At 43.7% G+C, this 24,704-nt stretch overlaps 2 protein-coding genes across 7 annotated transcripts in view; both read right to left on the bottom strand.

The window, feature by feature from the left end:
- LOC106847392 (zinc finger protein 548-like) overlaps positions 1 to 8,882 on the bottom strand; it is a 41,426-nt gene extending 32,544 nt beyond the window's left edge. Inside the window, exon 1 of the mRNA XM_070498670.1 lies at positions 8,868 to 8,882. The gene's annotated coding sequence lies outside the window, so the exon portion shown is untranslated. The remainder of the gene's footprint in view (positions 1 to 8,867) is intronic.
- The window catches only part of LOC106847389 (zinc finger protein 548-like), a 41,247-nt gene continuing 17,712 nt past the window's right edge, over positions 1,170 to 24,704 (bottom strand). For 3 of the 6 annotated variants that reach the window (XM_070498658.1, XM_070498655.1, XM_070498656.1), the window contains 3 exons: positions 11,492 to 16,918; positions 8,868 to 8,994; positions 1,170 to 7,575 (listed from right to left, as the gene is read on the bottom strand). In XM_070498658.1, the coding sequence (XP_070354759.1) occupies positions 6,026 to 7,575; positions 8,868 to 8,994; positions 11,492 to 11,554 (1,740 nt within the window). In that variant the 5' untranslated portion in view covers positions 11,555 to 16,918 and the 3' untranslated portion in view covers positions 1,170 to 6,025. The remainder of the gene's footprint in view (positions 7,576 to 8,867; positions 8,995 to 11,491; positions 16,919 to 24,704) is intronic. The other 3 variants (XM_070498659.1, XM_070498660.1, XM_070498657.1) reach the window with 3 other exon arrangements.

The raw sequence follows: 24,704 nt of genomic DNA, 5'->3' as shown, positions 1-24,704 counted from the left end.
GAATCCTGGGCGTGGACATGGCACTGCTCGTCAGACCACGCTGAGGCAGCGTCCCACATGCCACAACTAGAAGGACCCACAACGAACAATATACAACTATGTACCGGGGGGCTTGGGGAGAAAAAGGAAAAAATTAAAAAAATCTTTAAAAAAAGAAAAAAAGAAAAAAAAAGAAGTGTTGGTGAGGATGTGGAAAAATTGGAGCCTTGTGCATGTTGGCAGGTGTGTAAAATGGTGCAGCTATTACTGAAAAGAGTAGGTTCCTGAGAAATTTTAAAATAGAATTACATATGATGCAGCAGTTCCACTTCTGGGTATATACCCGTCTCTCCCAAAATTGAAAGAAGGTTAAAAATTGAAGAGGTAGTTCTATACTCATATTCAAAGCAACATTATTCACAATAGCCAAAATGTGGAGGCAACTCAAGTGTCCACCGATGGATGAGTGGAAAATGAGAAGAAAATATGACATACGTTTACAATGGAATATTACTTAGCCTCAACAAGAAAGAAAATTCTTATATACGCTACGACATGGATGAACCTTGAAAACATTATGGCAAGTGAAGTAAGCTTGTCCCAAAAGACAAAAGCTGTATGATTCCACGTAGATGAGGTCCCTAGAATAGTCAAATCTATAGAGACAGAAAGTAGAATAGAATGGTGGTTTCCAAGGACTGAGGGAGGGCCAAATGGGACTTGTTGTTTAATAGGTATAGAGTTTCTGTTTTGCAAGATGAAAACAATTCAGGAGATAGGCTGCACGACAGATCGCTAAACTCTGCCACTTTTGCTCAACCTCTTCTTCAGAAGAAACCCACCAAGTACGACGTCGTAGGTACTTCAAATAACCCACAGATTCTCCCCATCTCCAAGCCCTCAACCAAAACACTAGGGCTTTGGACTGAACAACATTCCTCCCTGATCTGTGGTAGCAGCCATGCAAAGGAAACAGGAAGAGATGTGTCAAAGGACAAACTGCCAAACAACCTATGAGTAAAAGAAGAAATTACAAGGGAAAAGTTTAAAACATAAATTTTGAACCAGATGAAAATAGAAGTGCTACATATCAAACTTGATAAGACCGAGGGAAAATACGGCTTTAAACAGCTGTATTACAAAAGAAGAAAGATAACCTAGACTTCCAGGTTAAAAAAACAGAAAAATGAAACCAAATAACCCCAAAGCAAGGAGAAGAAAGGAAACAAGATTAGAATAAGATCATTGAAATAGAAAACGAAAAACACTATAAAAACTGGTGGAACAAAAAGTTGGTTCTTTCAAAACATCAATGAAATTAGTAAAACTTTAGGTAGGCTGACAACTAAAATAAGGAAGAAGTCAAGTTAAGGAAATCAGGAATGAAGGGAAGACACGACTACTGATGCTACAGAACTTAAAAGTATTATAAGGGAATATTATGAACAATCTTTATCCCTTGAAATTAGACAACTTAGTTCAAATGCACAAATTCCCAGTAAGACACAAATTATCAAAATGACCAAGTATGTTAGCTGTAGGTTTTATGTGGATACTGTTTATCAAGTTGAGGACCTTCCCCTCTATTTCTAGTTGACTGAGTTTTTACAATTAATGGGTTTTAGATTTTGTCAGATGCTTTTCCCACATCTATTGATATGATCATGTAATATTTCTTCCTTAGCCTGTTGATATGATGAATGACATTGATTTCTGAATGTTGAACCAGCCTTGCACACCTGGGATAAATCCCACTTGGTCATTCTTTTCATACATTGTTGGATTTGATATGCTAATATTTTGTTGAGGATTTTTGCATCTATGTCCTGGAGAGATATTGGTCTGTAGTTTTCTCTTTTTGTAATGTCTTTAACTGTTTTTGCTTTTAGGGTAATGCTGGCCTCACAGAATGAGTTAGGAAGTATTCCCTCTGTTTCTATCTTCTGAAAGAAACTGTAGAGAATTGACACTTCTGTTGTTATGTAATGCACCTCCTGATTCCGATAACTTTCCTCCCTCTGAAGCCTGCCCTAAGATTAATATAGCTACTCCTGCTTTCTTTTGATGTGTTAGCATGAGATATTTTTCTCCGTTTACTTTTAATTCTACATATGTCTTTATATTTAAAGTGAGCTTCTTGTAGACGACATACAGCTGAGTCTTGTGTTTTGATCCACTCTGACAATCTGTCTTCTGATTGGTGCATTTAGACATTGAAAAAGTGATTGATAGAGTTGGATTAATATCTACCATATTGGTTACTGTTTTCTATTTGTTGCCCTGGTTTTTCCTGTTTTTGTCTTCCACCCTTTCTGCCTTTTCTGGATGTAATTCCTATCTTTGCTCCTGTAGAGGTAAAGTGTTTTCTTCCTCTGACTTGTTTCAGGATTTTTTCTTCATCTTCATCTGTAGTTTAAAAACGATATGGCTAAGTGTAGTTTCTTCTTTTAACATTTTTCCTGGCTAGTGTTCTCTGAGCTGGCCCCCTAGTTAGTGTTTTTGATCTGTCACATTTATTTTTGTTTTTTTCTTAGAATTTCCATCTCTGCTTACATTACATATCTGTTCTTACATGCTGTCTACTTTATCCGTCAGAGCCCATATCATCTGAGTCACAGTTGTTTTAAATTCCTGGTCTTATAATTCCAACATCCTTGCCATATCTGAGTCTGGTTCTGATGCTTGCTCTGTCTCTTCAAATTCTGTTTTTAGCTTTTTAGTATGTGCTGTAATTTTTTCTTAATAGTCTTGTAAAAAGAACTGTTGAAAATAGGCCCTTAATAAGGTGGTAGTACGTCGTGGGAAGAAGGGAAGCATTCTCTATAGTATCATGATTAGGTCTCAATCTTTTAGTGAGCCTTTGTCTCTGGACTGTGAATTTCATGCATTCTTCCCAGTTCCACTACCTCCACCTAGGGGCACAAGATGGCTAGAGTGGGCTAGAGTTGGTATTTCTCTTCCCCCAGGTCTTTTAGACTCTGATAAAGCTCCAGTTGATTAGGTTCTGGTTAATTAGTTTCTTCTGAGAGCAGACCTTGTTAAGAACAGAATGTTCTGATGTATTTCAAAATGGTTCCTTTCTCCCTCTCCTTGCACACAAAAGTATTTTTCTCTTATATTCTCTGTGAGAAAAGTGTGGGGCACCTAATGACTGGGTCCTCCTGGAGTTTTCATCTCAGACACATCCACAATGAGCTTCCGGCAATTCATCACCTACAGTTTAGGTTTTCCGACCTCAGCACTAGGGTTCTTGGGGAGGATTCAGCTGCTGGGTTTCTATCACGCTGGAATAGAAAATGGAAGTTCCTCTGTCTGCTCATACTTTGTTCATTTCTAGGGTCTTTGACTTCTTATTCCTTAATATGAATCTAAAACTTCTATGTCTCACATTATTTAAAACTAGGCACATTTAGATGTTTTAAATATTTCCTCTCAATCCCTCAGATCTCTAAATTTTGACTGTCATGAGCTTTATAAAACAAAGTTTTAAATTTAGACACAAATTTGGATATAATTATCTTAATCCATTTTTTTCACTAAATATTTTGTGCACGTTGGGATTAAATAATACAACCGGGGAGAGCAGAATAGGGGATTGTTTCCTAGGTGTCACGCCAAAGCTTGTTCTCTTCCGATTTCCTATTCTATAATGCCTGTTGACGTTTCTAAATTTCAATTTTCTCAAATGAGCCACCTGGTTTGAGAGTTACAATGATAAAAAGATGACCTCAATCAAGAAGAAATTCTACCAGCAGACTGCCTTGGACTTGAACTGTAACTCTTCCTTACGTCTCCAGCCTGCTGGCATACCCTGCAGGTTTTGGATTTGGCAGGCTGTCATAATCACAGCAACTAATTCCTTAAAAAACCTCTCTCTCTCTCCATACACACACACACCCTGATGGTTCTGTTTCTTTAGAGAAGCTAATACACAACAGAAATGAACAGTTAAAAATAGTAAGATGGTAAATTTTATGTATATTTTACCACAATAAAAAAAAGATTAATTGGGGCTGGCCTGGTGGCGTAGAGGTTAAGTTTGCGTACTCTGCTTCGGCAGCCCAGGATTCGCGGGCTTGGGTCCTGGGTGCGGACCTATGCAGTGCTCATCAAGCCATGCTGTGGTCACATCCCACATACAAAAAAACAGAGGAAGATGGGCACAGATGTTAGCTCAGGGCCAATATTCCTCACCAAAAAAGAAAAAAGAAAAAGATTGATGATTCAAAAAATGCCGTAAGAACTTTCATGACACAAAGAAATAGCTTAAAGACACTACTAGAAAAAAAGTCAAATAGAAAATCTAGAAAGATGCTTCTGTGGAAGCTTGTGTACAAGGCAAATGGTTCAAAATTCTTTATTGATAATGAATTCAAATGAAACTCAACTTAAACTTAAGTTACTCACTTTAAACTTCACTTTCCCACTTTAAACAACTTTTTCTCAAAGTAATTGTCAGAAAGTAAAAGCACCTTTGTTGTTTATAAACAATGCAGTTCTAATACATAACACAGAGTCTTGCTTATTCTTACTCGATGCCATGCTTTTGCACACACAACATGGGTAATACTAAATATATAAATGTGCATTTGTGAAAACAGCCATTCAAGAGTAACTGTGGGGAGCCAGCCCTGATGGCCCAGTGGTTAAAGTTCAGCATGCTCTGCTTTGGTGGCCCAGGTTCAGAACCACACCACTTGTCTGTCAGTAGCCATGCTGTGGCAGTTGCACACATAAAAGAACTAGGACTTACAACTGGAATATAGAAGTGTGTACTGGGGCTTTGGGGAGGGGAAAAAAAGAGAGACAGGAATATTGGCAACAGATGTTAGCTCAGAGAAAATCTTTCCCAGCAAAAAAAAAAAAAAAAAAGTAACTCTAGGATTCTATTTAAATAAAATTCTAGAAAATGCAAACAACAGTATCTACCTGGGGAGGGCAAGTTGGGTAAGGCTGGGAGAGAGAATACAAAGGGGCCAATGTAAACCATAGAGGCAATGGATATGTTGTGCATACATACATGAAAATATATTTTACACTTTTAACAAATGAAGTTTAACGTATGTTAATACAATAAAGCTGTAAAGAAATAAAGATTGCATATAAAATCTGGATCTCCTCTTTTTCTAGAAATATTGTAACATCTGGCAAAGCTGTACTGACTCCATCAGCACCTTCCCCCATGTCTTAGGTGAGTCAACTCTGATTCCTTCTCAAAACAGAAGGAAAAGCTGAAAACTGCTTCCACATGGGGATATTATGCTAAGTGAAATAAGCCAGTCACAAAAAGAAAAATACTGTATGATTCCACATATATGAAGTATCCAGAGTAGTCACATTCACAGAGACAGAGTGTAAAACATGGTTGTCAGGAGTTGTAGGGAGGGGGTAGGAGGAGCTCTTATTTAATGGGTATAGAGTTTCAATTCTGCAAGATAAAAAGAATTCTACAGATTAGTTGCACAAATATGTGTATTTTTTAACACTACTATTCTGTACAATTAAAATGGTAGAGGGTAAACTTTCTTACATGTATTTTACCACAATTAAAAATGCAAAATAGAAAACTGTATTACAGTAGCTCCCAGGTATAAATTAGAGCAGACATTTGTCTGAAGTCTTTACCCCTTTGCAATACTCTTCCTGATGTCAACTTTTTGGTGCTGAATGATGTGGAAGTTTTGGCTGAACATATGCCCATATTTGCTGCACTCATAAGGTCTTTCTCCATTGTGAAATCTCTGATGTGTAATGGGGCTGGAGTTGCACCTAAAGACTTTTCCACATTCACTGCACTCAGGCCTTCCTCCAGTGTGGACGCCTGAGGTCTAAGGAGTGGGGAGCTGTGCCAAAACTATTTCCCACATTCACTGTACTGTACTCCTAAGTTCCTACTCCAATGTGAACTCATAAGGCACTTCTCCAGTGAAATGAGTTTAGAGTGGTACCTAAAGGATTTACCATATTCTCTGCACTCATAAGATCTTTAGCAGTGTGAATTCTTTGCGTAACGAAGTTGGAGTTGTATCTAAAGAATTCCCCCCATTCACAATGCCATGAGCCTGTCTTCATTGTGAATTTTCTGGTGATGAACAAGGTGGGACTTTCTAATGAAGGCCTTCTGACACTTGCTACATTCATAAGGCCTTTCTCCAGTATGGATTTTCTGATGCTCAACAAGTATATGTCTGTGGCTAAAGGCTTTCCCACATTCGCTGCACTCATAAGGCCTCTCTCCAGTGTGATTTCTCCAATGTTTAATGAGATTGGAGTTGTACCGAAAGAATTTCCCACATTCACTGCATTCATAAGGCCTTTCTCCAGTGTGAACTCTCTGATGTCTAATGAGTCTGCAGTGGTACGTAAAGGCTTTCCCACATTCACTGCATTCATAAGACCTTTCTCCAGTGTGATTTCTCCAATGTTTAATGAGCTTGGACTTGTATATAAAGAATTCCCCGCATAAGCTGCACTTATAAGGCCTTTCTACAGTGTGAACTCTTTGATGTCTAATGAGTGTAGAGGTGTACCTGAAGAACTTCCCACATTCACTACACTCATAAGGCCTTTCTCCAGTGTGAACTCTCTGATGTTTAATGAGTGTGGAATTGTACCTAAATAATTTCCCACATTCATGGCACTCATAAGGCCTTTCTCCAGTGTGAACTCTCTGATGTCTAATGAATGTGGAGCTGTACCTAAAAAATTTCCCACATTCTCTGCACTCATAAGGCCTTTCTCCAGTGTGAACTCTCTCATGTCTTATCAGTCTGTAGTTGTACCTAAAGAATTTTCCACATTCTCTGCACTCATAAGACCTGTCTCCATTGTGAATTCTCTGATGTTTCATGAAGTTGGCATTGTACTTAAAGAATTCTCCACATTTGCTGCACTCGTAAGGGCTTAATCTAGTGTGAACTCTCTGGTGACTCATGAGTGTGGAGCTGTATCTAAAGAATTTCCCACATTCACTGCACTTAAAAGGTCTTTCTCCAGTGTGGATTTTCTGGTGTCGAACAAGATGGGACTTTCTAAGGAAGGCCATCCCACATTTGTTGCATTCATAAGGCCTTAATCCAATGTGGATTTTCTCATGGTTAACAAGTATTTGTTTTTGGCTGAAAGCTTTCCCACATTGAGTGCACTTATAATCATTTTGTCCACTTTCAAAGGTCTCCCTGCACTCAGTGTCCCTGTGTGGCTTCCCCCAACTGTGAGGGTTCAGGTGTAGAAGAAAGCCTGTGTCAGCTTCGAAGTTCTTCTCACCTTCACTGCATGTCAAGGTCCTCTCTGTCATGTGAACATTGCTCTTCATCACAAATGAAGCCCTCCCCTCATCCCTTCTGGAAAGTTTGTCTCCAGACTGCTCCTTTTGGTGCTGGTAAAGATTTGCCCCACAAACGTATAGCCCTTGATCAGGGTACATTTCATTGTGCTCAGCCAGGTGCAAAATGTCTTTCCAGAGTGGGTGACACATCTCACAGGGCCGGGCCTTCTGGAAGGATGGACCTGGCTTTGGAGTGCTGACCTGTGACACTCCCACGGAAACACCTTGCTCTGAAGGTGCCTCCTCATCCTGGGCTCCATGCCAACTACCTGTAAGCAGATAAATGCTGGTGAAGTGCACGTTGACTTTGGTTGGAGGAGGCAGCCCCATCAGAAATGTTTGTCAGACACACCCATGAATATGTCCATGGGATTGCTGAGAGGCAATGGGAACTAGAGGCAGTGAGAGGAAGGCCTGCTGTGCAGAGCTGGACCTGGGAAGCTCCCATAATGGGATAGATCTAATGATAGGTAAGGACTCAAAGAAGAGGTACTGTCTTACTCCATTTGGGATGCTGTAACAAAATACCACAGACTAGGAGGCTTATAAACAACAGAAATTTATTTCTCACAGTTCTGGAGGCTGGAATTCTGAGATCACGGTGCCAGCACAGTTGGGTGAGGGCCTCTTTCAGGTTACAGATTTCTCATTGTGTCCTCACATATTGGAAGGCCTAGGGAGCTCTGTGGAGTCTCTTTTATAAGGGCACTAATCTCACTCACGAGGGTCCTGCCCTCATGACTAATCACCCCCCAAAAGGCCTCATCTCCTAATACCATCATCTTGGGGCAACACAAACACTCAGACCACTGGAGGTACTATGCAGGGAGGAGAGGCAAGGTCTCCAAGTCACTCCTCTGCAAATAGCTTTCAACAGGGTCACAGCTGCTAGTAACTGGTGAGCACTGTGTAGAAGGTTCCTAGAAATAACTGACTACACCAGAAATGCTGCAGTTCAAGGATTATTTAAGGATATGTGCAGACCTAATGACACAAAGTATAGGTCAAATGTTGGAGAGCCCTGAAAAGGGAGCAATGAAACGAAATGGGTGAGAGGTGAAGTCCACATAGGTGTGGTTGGAGTGTGGCAGAAAAAGGTTTAGAACTCAGAGTAGAAATGAAAGTGGGGAAGAAAAGGTAGAAATGAGGTGTGGCCACTGGTCCTGGCATCAAACAACGGTGGACAAAGGGCAGGTTCCCAGCTCCATCGCACTAGGGCCATGTACTTTTGAGTGTCTCCTGCCACTGATGTTGTAATGTCCACCCTATCAAGCACCCAGTGTCCTCCTCTCCATTGCTCAAGGTGAGCAATGATGTGGCACCTGACAAAGGCCAGCACAGGACATCTGACATTCTAAAATTACAAGAACTTCACAGGAGAGACTGTAGAAGAGTGGGTACAGTGCAGAAAGCCCAGCTCCGGCACCAAAAAACCACATGCCAGGAAACCAGGAAAAGAAATAATATTCATGGTCTCATTGTAGGAAGGACAAAGCTGCACCTGGAAAAAGGGAAGAACAGAGCCCAACCCAGGACACTAGGGTGGGTGCAAGGGCCTTACCTACGGAGGACAAAAGTGCAAAGTTCTCCATCATCACAGCATGGTACAAGAGTCTCTGGGCTTCATCAAGGAGGCCCCACTCATCCTGGGAGAAATATATGGCCACGTCCTCAAAGATCACAGGGCCCTGCCAAAATTGGAACAGTTTGGTTCATGAGCAGCTTCTTGTTTTAATTGTGTCTTTGTGGATTCTGTATTTATCTATTTGCCATCCATTAATTACAAGGCTAAACTAACGGCCAAATTTGCTTACATCCCCCTTGCAACCCAGAACCCATGTTCTGAACCAACTCCTTAACTAACCTTTACATACCAAGTCAATACTTCTCCTACCCTAAATCAGCCCAGGGCCATGTACCAGACAACTAGGGACAACCCCATTACCCCAGGTACACTAGAATTATATAAACTAGCCATCCCTAAGCTTTTCATCCTGCCCTTACTGCATTTCCCTTGAAAGTCCCATAACAGCTCTGCCTTAAGGTTTCCCTTCGCTCATGCTTATGCCTCCTCAGCAAACATGGTGCTTCCCCATGTCGCCCCACGTTACATGGTGTGCCCCCCCTTTTCAGGAAATATAAGTAATAAAAACCTTCTTTCAACATCATTGGCTTCTCCATGTCATCACTCACTCACCTCTATAAACTCAAATCCTATGGAGACAATCATCGATATACTTCTCTCTCCAGGATCTTCAGTCTTTCCCTCACACATCCGCCCCTGCTCATCCTCCCTGACTTCCCAATGTGAAAGACTTACCACGTCCTGGTGGCACCAGCACCTGTTCTCCCCTCATTATCATTGATTACTGTGGCCAGCACACAGCATAAAACACACGGGGGTGGGGGCAGAGAATATCTAGGCTGTGGGACTGCCATGCAGGGCTCCCCTTCTCTCCTGCCAGCCAATTTCTCTGGAGTCCCCTAGATCTTGACTCTCAGGCAACCAAACTTGGACTCATCCTTGTCCCTTAACTGCCCAGTGCCAGGGCCTGGGGCCAACCATTTGCCCTCCTTCTCACATGCACATCACTTGTTGGACTGTACTTTTCTCCTGACTTTGAGCCCTCCATAGTGACAGCCCTACAGACAACCCCAGCCCACACCGTAAGCATTTCCTTCACCTCCTAAGAGGCCATTCTGCCCATGGAATCCAAGCAGAGGATGGCAAATGCACCCAGCACCCAATTCAGCCCCAGTCCTGTCCCTGAACGCCAAAGTCCCCTAGTGCCAGGGCCAGCTTCAGGCCCTGCTTTGAAAGTCTCCCCACCAGGCCCTGTTTCTTGCTTCATCCTCAGCCACTCTCCCTGTGTGAGGACCTCACATACTCTTAACCCTCTCCCACTTCTGCCTGGCACAAGGTGTCTCATAAGCAGTCAGAACCTTCCTCTCTCCTCATCTGCAGCCCAGTTACACTGACCTCCCCACCCCTACTCCTACCCTACCCTATGTCTAGCTCCCAGCTGATCCCATTTTCCCCCTCAACATCCATCTCATGTCCACTGTGGCCTTAGAAGACTTCTCGCTGCTATACTCCACCATCACAAACACGTACAGAAACTCTGCTTCCTCATGTGTCTCTGTGATGCCCACCATCACCATCCAGATGTCCAATCAAGAGACCCAGTACTCTGGTTCTTCATTCCCATTCCTTGTCCTCTAATGGCATCATCACCATAAGCTACAGAATGCTGCCTCCTAAATCTGATCCACAGCTTCAGCCTAGTCCACACACAGGCCACCGTGTTGTAGCTGCCTCCAACCTAAATCCACCCCCTGAACTCCAGACCTCTGTGTAAAAGTGCCCCTTGGCATCTCTGGATCATTTGTGACATAGACAAAAACGGACTCTTCACATTCCTTCTGAAAATTCCTCATAATGCTGACTTTCCCCACTTTAGTGGATCAAGCATCCATCCTTCCTAAAAAGGGCAAAAACCTGGGGTCATGCTTGATTCTTCCTTTTATCCCACCACATCTCCCTCACTCTCCACATCATAAAATATGGGCAACTCTAGTTCAAAACATATCCAGAAACCAACCACTCCTCTACCTCCACAGCCACCACTCTTGTGTACCTACCACCAACGTTAACCTGGACTGTTACAGGAAATGCCTCCCAGCTCTCCCTGCCTTCACTCACATCCCTCGTCTACCACACTGCAGCCAGAGGGAGCCTGTTAAAATCTGGGCTGTGGCACCTTCCCCTTCTGCTTCAAATCTTCCCTACCTCCTACCACCTCAGATTAGAGGCCCAGAACTTCAGGCTGATACCTATGCACTCCTACCCACTCCCTGCTCCCACCAGATGTAACAGAGACCTGCAGTTCCTAGAACATTCCAGCTGAGTTTCACCTGCAACCATTTGAACATTCTGAATCCCGTGACCAGGATTCTCTCCCACCTCTTACCCCATCAGTTATCAGAAATGGGAACCACTCCGTATAACCTGGGACTAAATATAGGATCCTGGGCCCGGTGAAGGCACATGGTATGGTCTTCAGACTCAAGAGAGGAAGGAGAGAAGTCCCAGGACACTACCATTTCCTGAGGGTATACATATCGGGGTGCTAAAACCAATGGGTGATAACAGGGTGGGTGACAGGTAGGACATACTCCACTCACCTGTGAAGGGTCCAAAAGCATTTCTGCCTCTGCCATGGGACCCTGTAGGAAGAGGGAGGCCATGAGATAAGGGTAACCATAGTGAGATGCTACAAGCTAAGCCAGGCCACCATCCCTGCCTTGTCCTGGAGCAAAGTGATCTCAGTCTGATGGTCTAAGTTCAGTTCCTCAGAAAAGACTGCAGCCTCTTACCAGCTGCATGGCCCTGAAGAAGGACTGAGCCTCCCTGAGCCGCAAGGAAAAAAAAATGCTTATGAGAATAGGAATGCTTTCAACCTTGTAGGGCTTACATTGGTATCAAATATAAAGAATACACACTATGTATCAGCTACTACTGTCCAAAGGATCAATAGTTTTGAATATACTTTCAGTGCAAATGAAGTGTTATGGTTCTGAAATCCAGGGTCTTTATTTTTACCACTTTTTAAGATTTCAGAGTATATCCTATATAAAACTCTGCATTGTGAGCAAATACTTACATGTAAATCAACGTCAAACCAATTACGAAGTTTTGCATAAACTTAACTTATTGAATAGGTTCATTTCTTTTTTTTTTTCTTTTTAAAGATTGGCACCTGAGCTAACAACTGTTGCCAATCTTTTTTTTTTTTTTTTTCCTGCTTTATCTCCCCAAATCTCCCTGGTACATAGTTGTATATCTTAGTTGCAGGTCCTTCTAGTTGTGGCATGTGGGATGCTGCCTCAACGTGGCCTGACGAGTGGTGCCATGTCCGCGCCCGCGATCCGAATCAGTGAAACCCTGGGCTGCCGCAGTGGAGCACGCGAACTTAACCACTCAGCCACAGGGCCAGCTCCATGAACAGGTTCATTTCTAATTGCCTACCTGTGTGTACAGAGAGATACTGCTTAATGAGTGTTTACATCAATACATTTTTCATACATTTTCACAATGAGTTGTAGGGAGGGGCTGAGCAGGCAAGTCAGCTACTAGTCCATTCAGCAACCAGGTCGGCCTGCTAAATAATTCTGAAAAGGGAGCTTGTTGGTAGCACTTGCCTGAAGCAGTGGATCATCCCTCTTGCCCTGAGAAGTAAAAGTAAGGCGGGAGTGTCCTGGTTTAGGACACAGTGGCTCCACCAGCCAGGCTGACCTTTCCTTTGTTCCACAGGGAGTGGTCCTGAGGGTCCGCTGAGCCAAAAAGTGGAGAATCTACACCAGCACACACTACAGGCTCCACTGGGGGAAGCTCCTTACCCCATCAAGGTCTCCCTTTCTACAGACACAGGCCAGAATTCCTCCCATGTCAGGTCTGCTCTTTTCTAGAAGGAGCATGAGGGATGCTAACACGCACTCCGTATGACCTGCTCTCCAACTTTCAGCCCTCCTCTCCCTCACCGCAGAGCTCACCAGAAATAACAATCTCATTCTGATTCCCAGGCCATGCTCTGGTCCCGTCCACTGTCCACTCCTTTGACATCTCCAAACGTGCCCCTTTGTCAGCTTCCAGACATTTACGTTCACCTACACATATGATATCTCCCTTCTTTCGGAACATCTCTATCTTGATACATCTCAGATCAACATGTCCAAAGTCCAGCTCATAAACCTCCCCGTGAAACCTGCTGCTTGCGCTGACTTCCCCATCTTTACACTTTTGGAAATTCAGGCAAAGAAACCTGGAGACGATCCCTCAATCCCTACTTTTGCTCACAGGATACGTGAAGCATCAGGAAAACCTGTAGGCTCCACTGTTGAGATCTAACCAAAATCTCATCACGTCTCCCCTCGACCGCAACCACCCTGGTCCAAGCCGATCATAATTCTCCGAGGTCTGTTGCGGGGACCTCACTGGGCTCCATTCGCATCCTGGTTTTACCCGCTTCAACCTCCAGCTCCAGGCGGGCGTCTCCCAACCGCCGCCCCTCTCAGCCTCCAGGGCTTCCAGCTGCTCAGGCCCCCACTGAGGGCGGGACTCCTCCTGACCCCCGCTCCCTGCGGACAGGACGCCCCCCGGCGGTCCAAAGGCTGCCGACCCCCGAGTCCCCGCAGCCCCGCCCCCACCACAGCCCAGCGGCTTCCACTGCACCACGCCCGCTCCTCCACCCGGGCTCCAGCGCTCGGAGGCGGCATTCGGACCGGGCGAGGCACGGGGAGGCACCACCCACCTCGGGCGACGCCATCGGCGCGGCCTCAGCCACCAACCAGCGGACGGGCGGGACCGGGACCAGGGCCGCCGCGCCCCCACCGGCTCTGTCGGGCCTCACAGCCGCCTCTGCGCAGCGAAGACAACGTCTCCTGTCGCGCTTTTCAGTTCCGTCACCTCGGTGCCCACAAAGCGCCTCCGACGCCCTGAAACGACCAAAAACCAAGAACTACCAAACGCACGAGAAGGAACGCCGGAAGTCCCGCTCTACACGATGCGAACGCACGTAGGCGTCCCTGTCCTAACCTTTCATTGGCTCAGTTGCCGCCGCTCACCGTAGAGGCTTCTGGGTACCGTAGTTTCCTCTACAGACACTTCCGTCGAATCTCAGACCTTAAGTTGCTCCCTACCCTCGGGATAAAAACCAAGTGGCAAGCCCAGGGGTCTTGGGACAGGGAGTTCCAGGCCTCCCCAGAAGGGGCGGGCTTCGCTTGCTCTTAAAGGGAGCGTACCCAGATTTCTTGGAGCTCAGTCTAGACAGTCAACAAAAGGTTAAAGACCTGTTATTTCAGACCCTATCAAGTAAAGCAAGTTACACATCCAAAGGGACCACCCTATTGTAGTGACACTCTGTGACCACTCACAGCCCTCAGCTATCTTATCTCTTTTCAAATACATGTAGATGAAGTCAAGTTAATGAGCTTCTGCGATATGTGGCACAGGAAAGAAAGACTCCAGACACACCCACAGCGGGAAAGATGGAGGAGGGATGGCAGCAGACAGAAACACGGAGAAAGGATGAAGCCGTGCCTCTGGTTCCCAGAAAAACATCTTTCCTGCCCCTGTAGTCGTGATCATGTTTGAACCCAGTGAGCAAAAGATTTCTTCAAATAATATTAGTCCATATATTTTCTTAATCTTTTAAGAATCTGAACCCTATCTGAAAAGAATAGTGACATCACATGCCATCTTCTGCCAGGACAGTGTGTGCTCTTGGGAGCATCTTCTCCCCAAGACAAAGCTGTGAGATCCGATCATCTCATCTCCTTGCGGAGAAGTAACTTATCATGTCACCTAAAACTGAAACAATAGTGTCTTCACAGGGAGTTCAAATTATTGTGAAACCATTTGTGAAATGGAAATTACTGAAAGGAATTAAAAAGGATTATGTAGTTATCCAAAGAAAGCAGAAATACTTCTAGGAAAACATATCTGTGACATAAAAAAGTCAGACCTCAGTGAAGGTTAAGCCAGAGATGGTGAAGTCTGAAAAGCCAGAGAATGAAGCTGAGGATGTGGCTGTGCTGTAACCTTGGCCACACTCAGGCTTTTGTCTCCAAAATGTGATTCTTTTTCATACTTGAAAATGTGGCTCGTTAAATGCTTGGTGGGATAGAAACAATATTTTGAAAGACTTGCCAGAAAAATGAAAATGAATAGGGAAGCTGTGCGCTGTAGTTACTGATCTAAGCAATGTTCAAGGAGCACCTTCTGGGTTTCAGGCACAAAAGCAGGAGTAGTGGACACCCCAGGAAGGGGGTTGCCAGCTGCCTGCATATAAAGGACTGTTCTGTCGTCTTAGATTCTGTATTGGTCTATTTAGCATTCATTTATCACAAGGCCAAACTAAAAGTCAAAGATGTGTACTTCTCCTTCGTGCAAGTCAGCTTGCACAGGCTTGCAAAACTTATTACAAATAGCCCAAGGACAAACTCTAATGTGTTCTGGCTTCCTGCCCTAGGGGATGACCACCTGTGTACTCCCTGGCACTTTAGTCACAAAGGCGTAATCCCAGATTCTCCCCTGCCCCCTCCTTCCTCCATGTGACAAGATTTCATGTGGGCCTCCCTGGTGTGCCCTGCCTCTCATTTGCAGGGTGTGAAGAGTTTAGCTAAGTTACTCCATGGTATCGCTGCCTCGGCATCCATTTTGTTTGGCCTAGCAGCCTGCAGGGACTCTAAACCAACACTCACCCCCCTCACAGAAGCACATGCCCCAGACAGCAGCCCGCAGAGTCACAAGCAAATCTAAGTTCCTGACATGACTTTCCAAAGCCCTTGTGATCAAGTCTTCCCTGCCTCCCAGCACCTGTGTGTCCCATGTCCCCCTGGAGCTTACCAAAACTCTGCTCTTTTCGGTATGAATTGACCAACCTGGACTTATCCCGGGAACCCCAAGGCACTGCACCCACAAACCCTAAGAAAGGCATGTGCCCCAGGTCCTGCCACTCTCTCTCTGCCTGACCCTGCCTTGACCTCCCTGTGTGGCCCCTGGAGGTGTGCCATGTACTTCCTCCACCACCTGTGAGTAATAAACTTCTCCACTTCGACTTCTCTTGTGGTCTTGGTCTGTTGTGGAACTCACCATCTGGCACCCTGTGCTCCACTTCACAAACGTTAATTTAAGAAAGTCATCACACAGCTGTTGAGTGTTGTGTTGAGTAACACAACTTCCCATTCAATGCCCCAGACATCTCCATATTGCCATTCACTCGCCTCTATATGAGGATCTGGGCACAATTCAAGGACATGACCTGTATTTGATGAGTTGGTCCTGCTTCCTATATTGCCTTTGTCAGGATGCCCTCAACAGCCTGTATTCAGCTTTTTACAATACATCACAAAATAGTCAGGTTAGGGACTTGATTAATTCCTGGCACCTTCCCTAATTTTGGCCACTTCCCACTTAGGACCAACCAGAAAAAGCCAACTATGTACCCCTAACGAATCACACAGGAGTCCCACTTCTACTTCACATGTCAGCATTTCATAATCAGGGCATAGTGGACATCTTACCTTTTTTCTGTTATAAAGTATTCCCAATCCTCTGCTTGCCTTTGAGTCTCTGCCAAATGCAGGTGATGGTGAATAAATAGGCTTTATTTATAAAGAGTGGAACAAAACTCATTGAAATAGAAAACAGAGTAAATTTATACCAGAAAAAGCGATGAAACAAAAAGTGTTTCTTTTGAATGGTGAATGAAATTGACAACGTTAGGTAGACTGACCAAAAAACAAGAAAAAAGAGAAATTAAGAAAATCAGGAATGAAGGAGAAATCTGACAACTGACTCTACATAAATTAAAAGTATCATAAGGAGGGGCCAGCCCGGTGGCGCAGCGGTAAAGTGTGCACGTTCCACTTCAGCGCCCTGGGGTTCGCTGGCCCAGATCCTGGGTGCGGACATGGCACCGCTTGGCAAGCCATACTGTGGTAGGCGTCCCACATATAAAGTAGAGGAAGATGGGCATGGATGTTACCTCAGGGTCAGTCTTCCTCAGCAAGAAGAGGAGGATTGGCAGCAGATGTTAGCCCAGGGCTGACCTTCCTCAAAAAAAAAAAAAAGTATCATAAGGAAATAGTATGAACAACTTATCTACCCAAATTTAAACGAGTTAGATGAAATGCACAAATTCCTTCAAAGACAGAAATTCTTACAATTGACATGAGGCAGAAAATCTATAGAGAACTATACTAAGTAACAGTCATTGAAAATCTTCCTCACAAGGAAATCCCAAGCTCACAATGCCTTCAGAAGGGAATTCTATCAAACATTTAAAAGAAGAAATGTCACTAATCTTCACAAATTCTGCAAGAAAATAAAAGAGATGGAACATATCCCAACTCATTCTATGAGATCAGAATTCCTCTGATCTCAAAGTCAGACAGAGACAACACATGAAAACTACAGACTAATTAACTCTTATCTATATCTAATGGGCACAGATGTGAGCTCAGGGCCAGTCGTCCTCAGCAAAAAAGAGGAGGATTGGCAACGGATGTTAGCTCAGGGCCACTCGGCCTTGGGGGGCAGGGGAGAATCCATATACAGAACTTACAGTTTACACAAAACTCCACTCAAAATGAATCACAGACCTAAATGTAAAACACAAAACTATGAAATCCCTAGAAGATAACATAGAAGAAAATCTAGGTGACCTTAGGTTTGCTGGTAAATTTTGAGATACAACATCAAAATAAAAATTTATGAAGGAACTGGATAAGCTGGAGTTGATTAAAACCAAAAATATCTTTTCTGCAAAAGACATTGATAAGATGGTCAACATCATATGTCATTAGGGAATTGAGATAAACAAAAAACCAAGTTAAAAAACAATAAGATGCCACTACTTACCTATTCGAATGGCTAAAATTCAAAACACTGACAACATTAAATGCTGACAAGGATGTGGAGCAACAAGGCAGTTTGACAATTTCTTTCAAAACTAAATATACTCTTGTGATACGATGCAGTAATTGTGCTCCTTGACATGTACCCAATGAGTGGAGAAGTGATATCCACACAATACCACCACACAGATGTACAGCAGCTTTATTCATAGTTGTCAAAACTTGGAAGCAACCAAGAGCTCCTTACATAGAAGAATGGATAAACAAATTCTGGTACATTCATACAAGCAATATTATTCAGTGATAAACAGAAATACACTATTAAATCATGAAAAGACATGGAAGAACCTTAATTACATATTACTAAATGAAAGAAGCCAGTCAGAAAAGGCTATGTAGCAGATGATTCCAACTATATGACAGTCCAGAAAAGGCAAAACTACAGAGATACTAAAAAGATCACTGGTTACAGAGAGAAAAGGCAACCAACTGAATGGGGAGAAAATATTTGCAAACTATATATCTCATACAGGGTAAATCTCCAAAATACACAAAGAACTCCTACAACTCTATAACAAAAAACTAACAACCTGATTTAAAAATGGGCTAAGGCCTTGCATAGACATTTCTCCAACGAAGACATACAAATGGCCAACAGGTATGGGAAAAAATGCTCATTGTCACTAATCATCAGGGAAGTGCAAATCAGAACCATAATTAGATATCACCTCACACCTATCAGGATGACTATTATGAAAAAAGCAAGAGAAGTCTTGGGAAAGATGTGAGAAACTGGAACCCTTGGACACTGTTAGTGGCAAGGCAAAATGGTGCAGCTGCTACAGAAAACAGTATTGAGCTTCCTCAAAAAACTAAAAGTAGAACTACCATAGGATCCAGTATTCCCACCTCTGCGTATTTATCCAGAAGAACTGAAATCAGGACCTGGAAGAGATACTGGCAGTTCCACGTTCACTACAACACTATTCACAATAGCGACGATAGGAAACAACCTAAATGTCCACCAACAGATGAATGAATGATTAAAATGTGATATTTACATATAGTAGAATATTATTCAGCCTTTAAAAAAGGAAATTTTGCAATATGTGACAACACGGATGCACCCTGAAGATATTATGCTAAGTTAAATAAGCCAGACGCAGAAAGACAAGTACTATATGATTCCACTCATATGAGGAATCTAAAATAGTCAAATTCAGAAAATCAACGACTGGATTGGTGATTATCAGGGGCTGAGGGGGAGGGGGAAACAAGGAGTTACTAATCAACGGGCACAAAGTTTCAGTTAAGTAGCATGAATAAGCTCTAGAGACCTGCTTCACATCATTGTACCCACAGGGAATAATAATGTATTGCAAATGTAACATTGGTTAGATCTCATGTTAAGTATTCTTACCAAAAAGACAACAACAAAACCCAGTGGTTGCCAGGGGAGAGGAGAAAGGGGAATGTGGGTAAATGGTGGAGCACAGGGGATTATTAAGGCAGTAAAACTATTTTGTATCATACTGGAATAGTGGCAGTATGACGTTATGCATGTGTCAAAACCCATGGAATGATGAACACAGAGAGTGAACTCTAATGTAATCTGTGAACTTTAGTTAATAATCATCCTTTGGCTCATCAGTTCTAAGAAATGTGTCACACTAAAACAAGATGCCGTATCGGGAAACTTCCAGTGTGAGGATGGTGGTTGTGAAGGGGAATATGGGAACTCTGCACTTTCTGCTGAATTTCTCTGTAAACTCAAACATGTTCAAAATATAAAGCTTGATTTTAAGAATGTTAATCATTCGCCAACTCTATAACCCTGCCATTCTGTTCCCAGGTATTTAACAATGGAAAATAAAACAGACATGATCACTGCAGCCCTAGACCCTCCTGTGAGGTATACATGATTGCTTCCACATCACCTCACACCTGCTTCCCAACGTTTAGTAATTTGAAGGACTTACAGTAATATCCTTACATTTAATTTGCTTTCCTTTAATACTAATGAGTTCCAGCATCCATTCATAGTCTTGATAGCCATCTGCCTTTCCTCTATTGGTGATGATACAATCATACTTTAGTTCATCTGCAGGGCCTTTCAAAACATATTCCGAAATAAGAATCTAAATCTTGTTGGTCTAATATTGAGCAGATGTAGATGTATAAACATCTTCTCTCAAGCCTGCAACTCTATCTAAATTCTGACTGTCATGAGTTTTATGGAACAGAAAGCATTAAATTTAGACAATTAATCAATTTTTCATCTAATATGTTACGATATGGAATTAAAAAATACTACCAGAGATTAAAATCTGAGATTGGTTCCCAGATATCTATCTCTTTCTGTGTCCTGTATCATACTCCCTGTTGAATTTTCTCAAATCAGTCAACAGGTTGAGTATTTCATGGGATGGTCTTGTGAAAGCCCCTAACTCAAGACATGTCACATGATAGGTAGTCAGTAAAAATCAAATTTTCTCCTGTTTCTTCTGTATCATATTATCTGCCCTTACATTATTTCCTCGTTTTATTCTACCCCCTCATCTTTTAACTCCTGCTGTTTTTTTCATTCTCCTATCCTCTTATGTAAAGTAAATTGAAAAGAAAAACACGAAAGATCCCATTCCCAATGGCAATGATTTCTTGGCTATGACAGCAAAAGCATATACAACAAAAGCAAACGTAGATAAATTGGACTACACCAAAAGAAAAAACTTCTGTACATTAAATGACAAAATTAAAGTGAGTTAAAAGGCAACCCAAAGAGTGAGAAAATATTTGCAAATCATGTGTGTGGTAAGGGTATAATATCAGACTATACAAGGACGACTAAAGGTGAATAACAAAACAAATAATTCAACTTAAAAATAGGCAAAGGTTCTGAATAGGCATTTCTCCAAAGGTGATACACAAATGGCCAAGAAGCACATAGAAAGATGCTCAACACTACCAACCATGAGGAAAATGCAAAACTAAATTTCAGTGAGACACCACCTCATACACAATAGCACAGCTATCAAAAAAACAAAAAGTTCTGGCAAGGATTTGGAGAAACTGGAACCCTGTGCACTGTTGGTGGGACTATAAAATGGTACAGCCACTATGGAAAACAGTTCCTCAAAAAAACTAAAAATTGAATTACCATATGAACCAGCAATTTCATTTCTGGGGATATACTTATAAAGAACTGAAAGTAGGGTTTCAAAGATATCGCTACACTCATGCTCCTAGTATTATGCACAATAGCCAAATAGTGGAAGCAAACTCCTAAGGCCTTTTCCAGTGAGAAGTCTCCAGTGTAGAGGAGCGTAGAGCTGCATCTCAAGAACTTTCCTCAATGGCTAACCTCCTAGGGACGCTCTCCAGTGTGAACTCTAATGTATACCAAGGTTAGAGCTGTCCCTAAAAAAGCGTCCACATTTGCAGCACCCATAAGGCCTTTCTCCAGCAAAACTCTCCTACCTTTAATAGACTGGCACTGCACCTGAGGAATTTCCCACATTTGCTCCACTAATGAGGCCTGTCTCCAGTGTAGATTTTCTAGTACTTAACAAGTTTCTGTTTGAGGACAAAAGTTTTCCCACATTTCACTACACACATAAGGCCTTTCTCCAGTGTGAATTTTCTGATGTTTATTGACACTGGAGTTAGAGCTATAGGATTTCCCACATTCATTGCACTCATAAGTTGAACAAGTTGAAGCTTTCTAAGAAAGACCTTTCCAAGTGCACTGCAGTGATAAAGCCTTTCTCCAGAGTGGATTTGCTGATGCTCAAGAAGTGTACATTTTATGAAGGCCTTCCCACATTCACTGCACTTATAAGGCTTTTCTCCACTCTGCTGCTTAATGAGACTGGAGCTGCCTGTAAAGAGGTTCCTGCATTTACTGCACTCATAAAGCCTTTCTCCAGTGTGAATTCTCTGATGTGTAACGAGGTTAGAGATGTACCTAAAGACTGTCCCACATTCTCTACGCTCATAAGGCCTTTCTCCAGCATGAATTCTCTAATGATTAATGGCATCAAAATAGTCTGTGAGACTTTCCCACATTTGCTGGAATCATAAGACCATTCTTGACTGTGTATTGTCTGATGCTGATGGAGTATGGACTTTGTAGTGAAGGCCTTCCCACATTCATTGCAGGCATAAGGCCTTGCTCCAGTGCAAACCCTCTTATGATTAATGAGACTGGAGCTGCAGGTGAAGACTTTCCCACATTTTCTCCACTCATAAGGCCGTTCTTGAGTGTGTATTGTCTGATGTTGAAGGAGCTGGAGTCTTATAATGTGGGCCTTCCCACATTCATTACAGTCATAAGGCCTTTCTCCACTGTGAACTCCCTGAGACTGGGGTTGAGCCTAAATAATTTCCCACAATGGCTGCACTTAAAACCCTTTCCCATACTGTGATTTCTCTGAAGTTTAATGAGGTCCTAGTCATGCCTAAAAAAATGTCCCATTTTCGCTGCACTCATAAGGTCCATTTCCAGTGTGGACTTTTTGGTGCTCCACAAGTATATGTCTGCGGCTGAAGGCTGTTGCACACTGAGTGCACCTGTAACCATTTTGTCCACTTTCAAAGGCCTCCTCACACTCGGTGTCCCTGTGTGGCTCCCCTCACTGTGAGGGGCTGGGTGCTAGAGAAGAACTGTGCCAGCTGGGAAGCCTTTCCCACCTTCAGTGCATGTCAAGGTCTGCTCTGTCATGTGAACTCCATGGTTTGTGACAAAGGAAGGGCTCCCATTATCCTTTATGGAATGTTTAACTCTAGTCTACTTCTTTGGATGCTGGTGCAGGCTTGTCCCATAAGTGTACAGCCCTTGATCAGAGGATGTTCCATCATGCTTAGCCAGGTGCAAAACCTCTTTCAAGAGTGGGCCATAAGTATCACATGTGGGCCTTCTGGGTGGCTGGACCCAGATTTGAGGTGCTGACCTGTGACACTCACATGGAAACACCTTGCTCAAAAGGTGCCTCTTCATCCCCGGCTCCATGCCAACTACCTGTAAGCAGAGAGACGCTGGTGAAGTGCATGCTGACTCTGGTGGCAGGCGGCAGCCCCACTAATGAGTGTCAGTCACATCCATGAATAAGTCCATGGAACTGGTGAATGACAAGGGCTACAGCCAGTGAGAGGAAGGCTTTCTGTGCAGAGCCGGGCCTGGGAAGCTCACATGATGGGAAGGACGCAAGGAAAGGGTACAATGAAGGGAGGAGAGGCAAGGTCCTTAACTCACTCTTCTGCAAATGGCTGTCAACAAGGCCAAGGCTGCTGGTGACTGGTAAGCACTGAGTAGAAGGTGTGTCCAGATCCAGAAATGTCTGTGAACCAAGAGCTGGTGCTCACGGACTACTTAGGGATGGATATGTACAGACCTCTCAACACCTTCAGTGTAGGTCAAATGTTGGAGAGCCCTGCAAAGGAAGCCGTGGAAGAGAACGGGTGAGAGGTGGAGGTCAGAGTTGTGTGGGAGTCAGGGCCTGAAGCTAGGGTAGAAATGATGATGAGGAAGAAAAAGTAGAAGTAAGATGTGGCCAATGATCCTGCATCACACAATGGTGGGCTCAGGAAAGGTTCCCAGCATGATGTGAACTCAGCTCTGAGTTCTTTCCTAGCTCCAATGCACCAGCCCAGGACGTTTTGAACTTCTCCTGCCATTGTTCTCCTGCAAGTGCACCACCCTATCAGGCACCAGGGAGTGGCCAATACGCACCCAGAGTGACCCACCGCATGACATCCCACATTCTAAAATTACAAGGTCAGAGGAAGGTCTTTAAAAAAACAACCCAGTAGTCCCCAGAAGTAGTGACCATGTTGGTGTCTGAAATTACTGGTCCCAACAGGCTGGCCCCAAGAAAGACTAAGAGGGAGGGAGAAGGCCTGGGAGACAGAGGTTCCAAGCATCGGGACAGAATCACTGGATCAGAGACAAGCTGGTGACATCTCTCAGACAAACTTCAAGATTTTTGACTCCTGAGCCCTGTCTTGCAAGCTCTTCAGAGCAGCAGGGATGTGGGGCGCGGGGAGAGCAGGTACAATGCACACAGTCCAGCCCTGGCACCAATAACACATATGCCAGGAAACCAGGAAACGTAGTGGTACCCGTGGTCTCATGGTGAGAAGGACAGAACTGTCCCAGGAAAAGGAGAAGAATGGAACCCAGCCCAGCAACCAGGGTGAGTGTGAGGGCCTTACCTACAGAGGACAAATGTGCAACAATCTCCAACATCACATGACGGTACAAGCATCTCTGAGGCTCATAAAGGAGGTCCCACTCCTCCTGGGAGAAATAAATGGCCACGTCCTCAAAGACCACACAGCCCTGTCAAAACTGGAACAGTTCAGTCCATGAGCAGCTTCTTGTTCTGTGTTTTCTTGAATTTCTATTTATCTAATTGCCATCCATGAACTACAGAGCCAAGTGCCAAGTCCTGAGGGCCTTCCACTCACTCACCTCCTCATGTACACATCACACTTTGAACTGTACCACTCCCATGAACCCAGTCCCTTCATTGTTGCAACACTTTCTGGCCACCTGGGACCATACCACAGACATTTCCATGGCCCCTGAACAGGCAACACTGCACATGGAAACTAGGCAATGCACGGCAAATGCAACCAGCATTATTATGCCCCAGGACACCCTTGGCACCTGGAGCAGCCTCTAGCCCTGACTTGAAGGTCTCCCCACCTGCTCCTGCTTGTAGCTTTAACACAGTCACTCAAACCTCTAGGAGGACCTCATGACCCTTGGCTCTCTCCCACTTCTGCACTGGACATGTTGCCCCATAAGCAGTCAGAACCTTCCTCACTCCACCTGAACATCACTCTAAGACCAATTGCACTGACTCCCAATCACTGTCCGCACTACAGGCCTAGCAAACTCCTAGCTCATCCCATTTCCCCTCAAATTCATCTACTAGCCTGAATTAATCCAGGCCCCACCAAGAATTACCACAAAACT

This window comes from Equus asinus, chromosome 26 (genome assembly GCF_041296235.1).
Source record: "Equus asinus isolate D_3611 breed Donkey chromosome 26, EquAss-T2T_v2, whole genome shotgun sequence".
Taxonomy (NCBI): Eukaryota; Metazoa; Chordata; class Mammalia; order Perissodactyla; family Equidae; genus Equus; species Equus asinus.
Note: the sequence above shows the minus strand (reverse complement) of the source record. Positions and strands in the feature narration are given on the sequence as shown.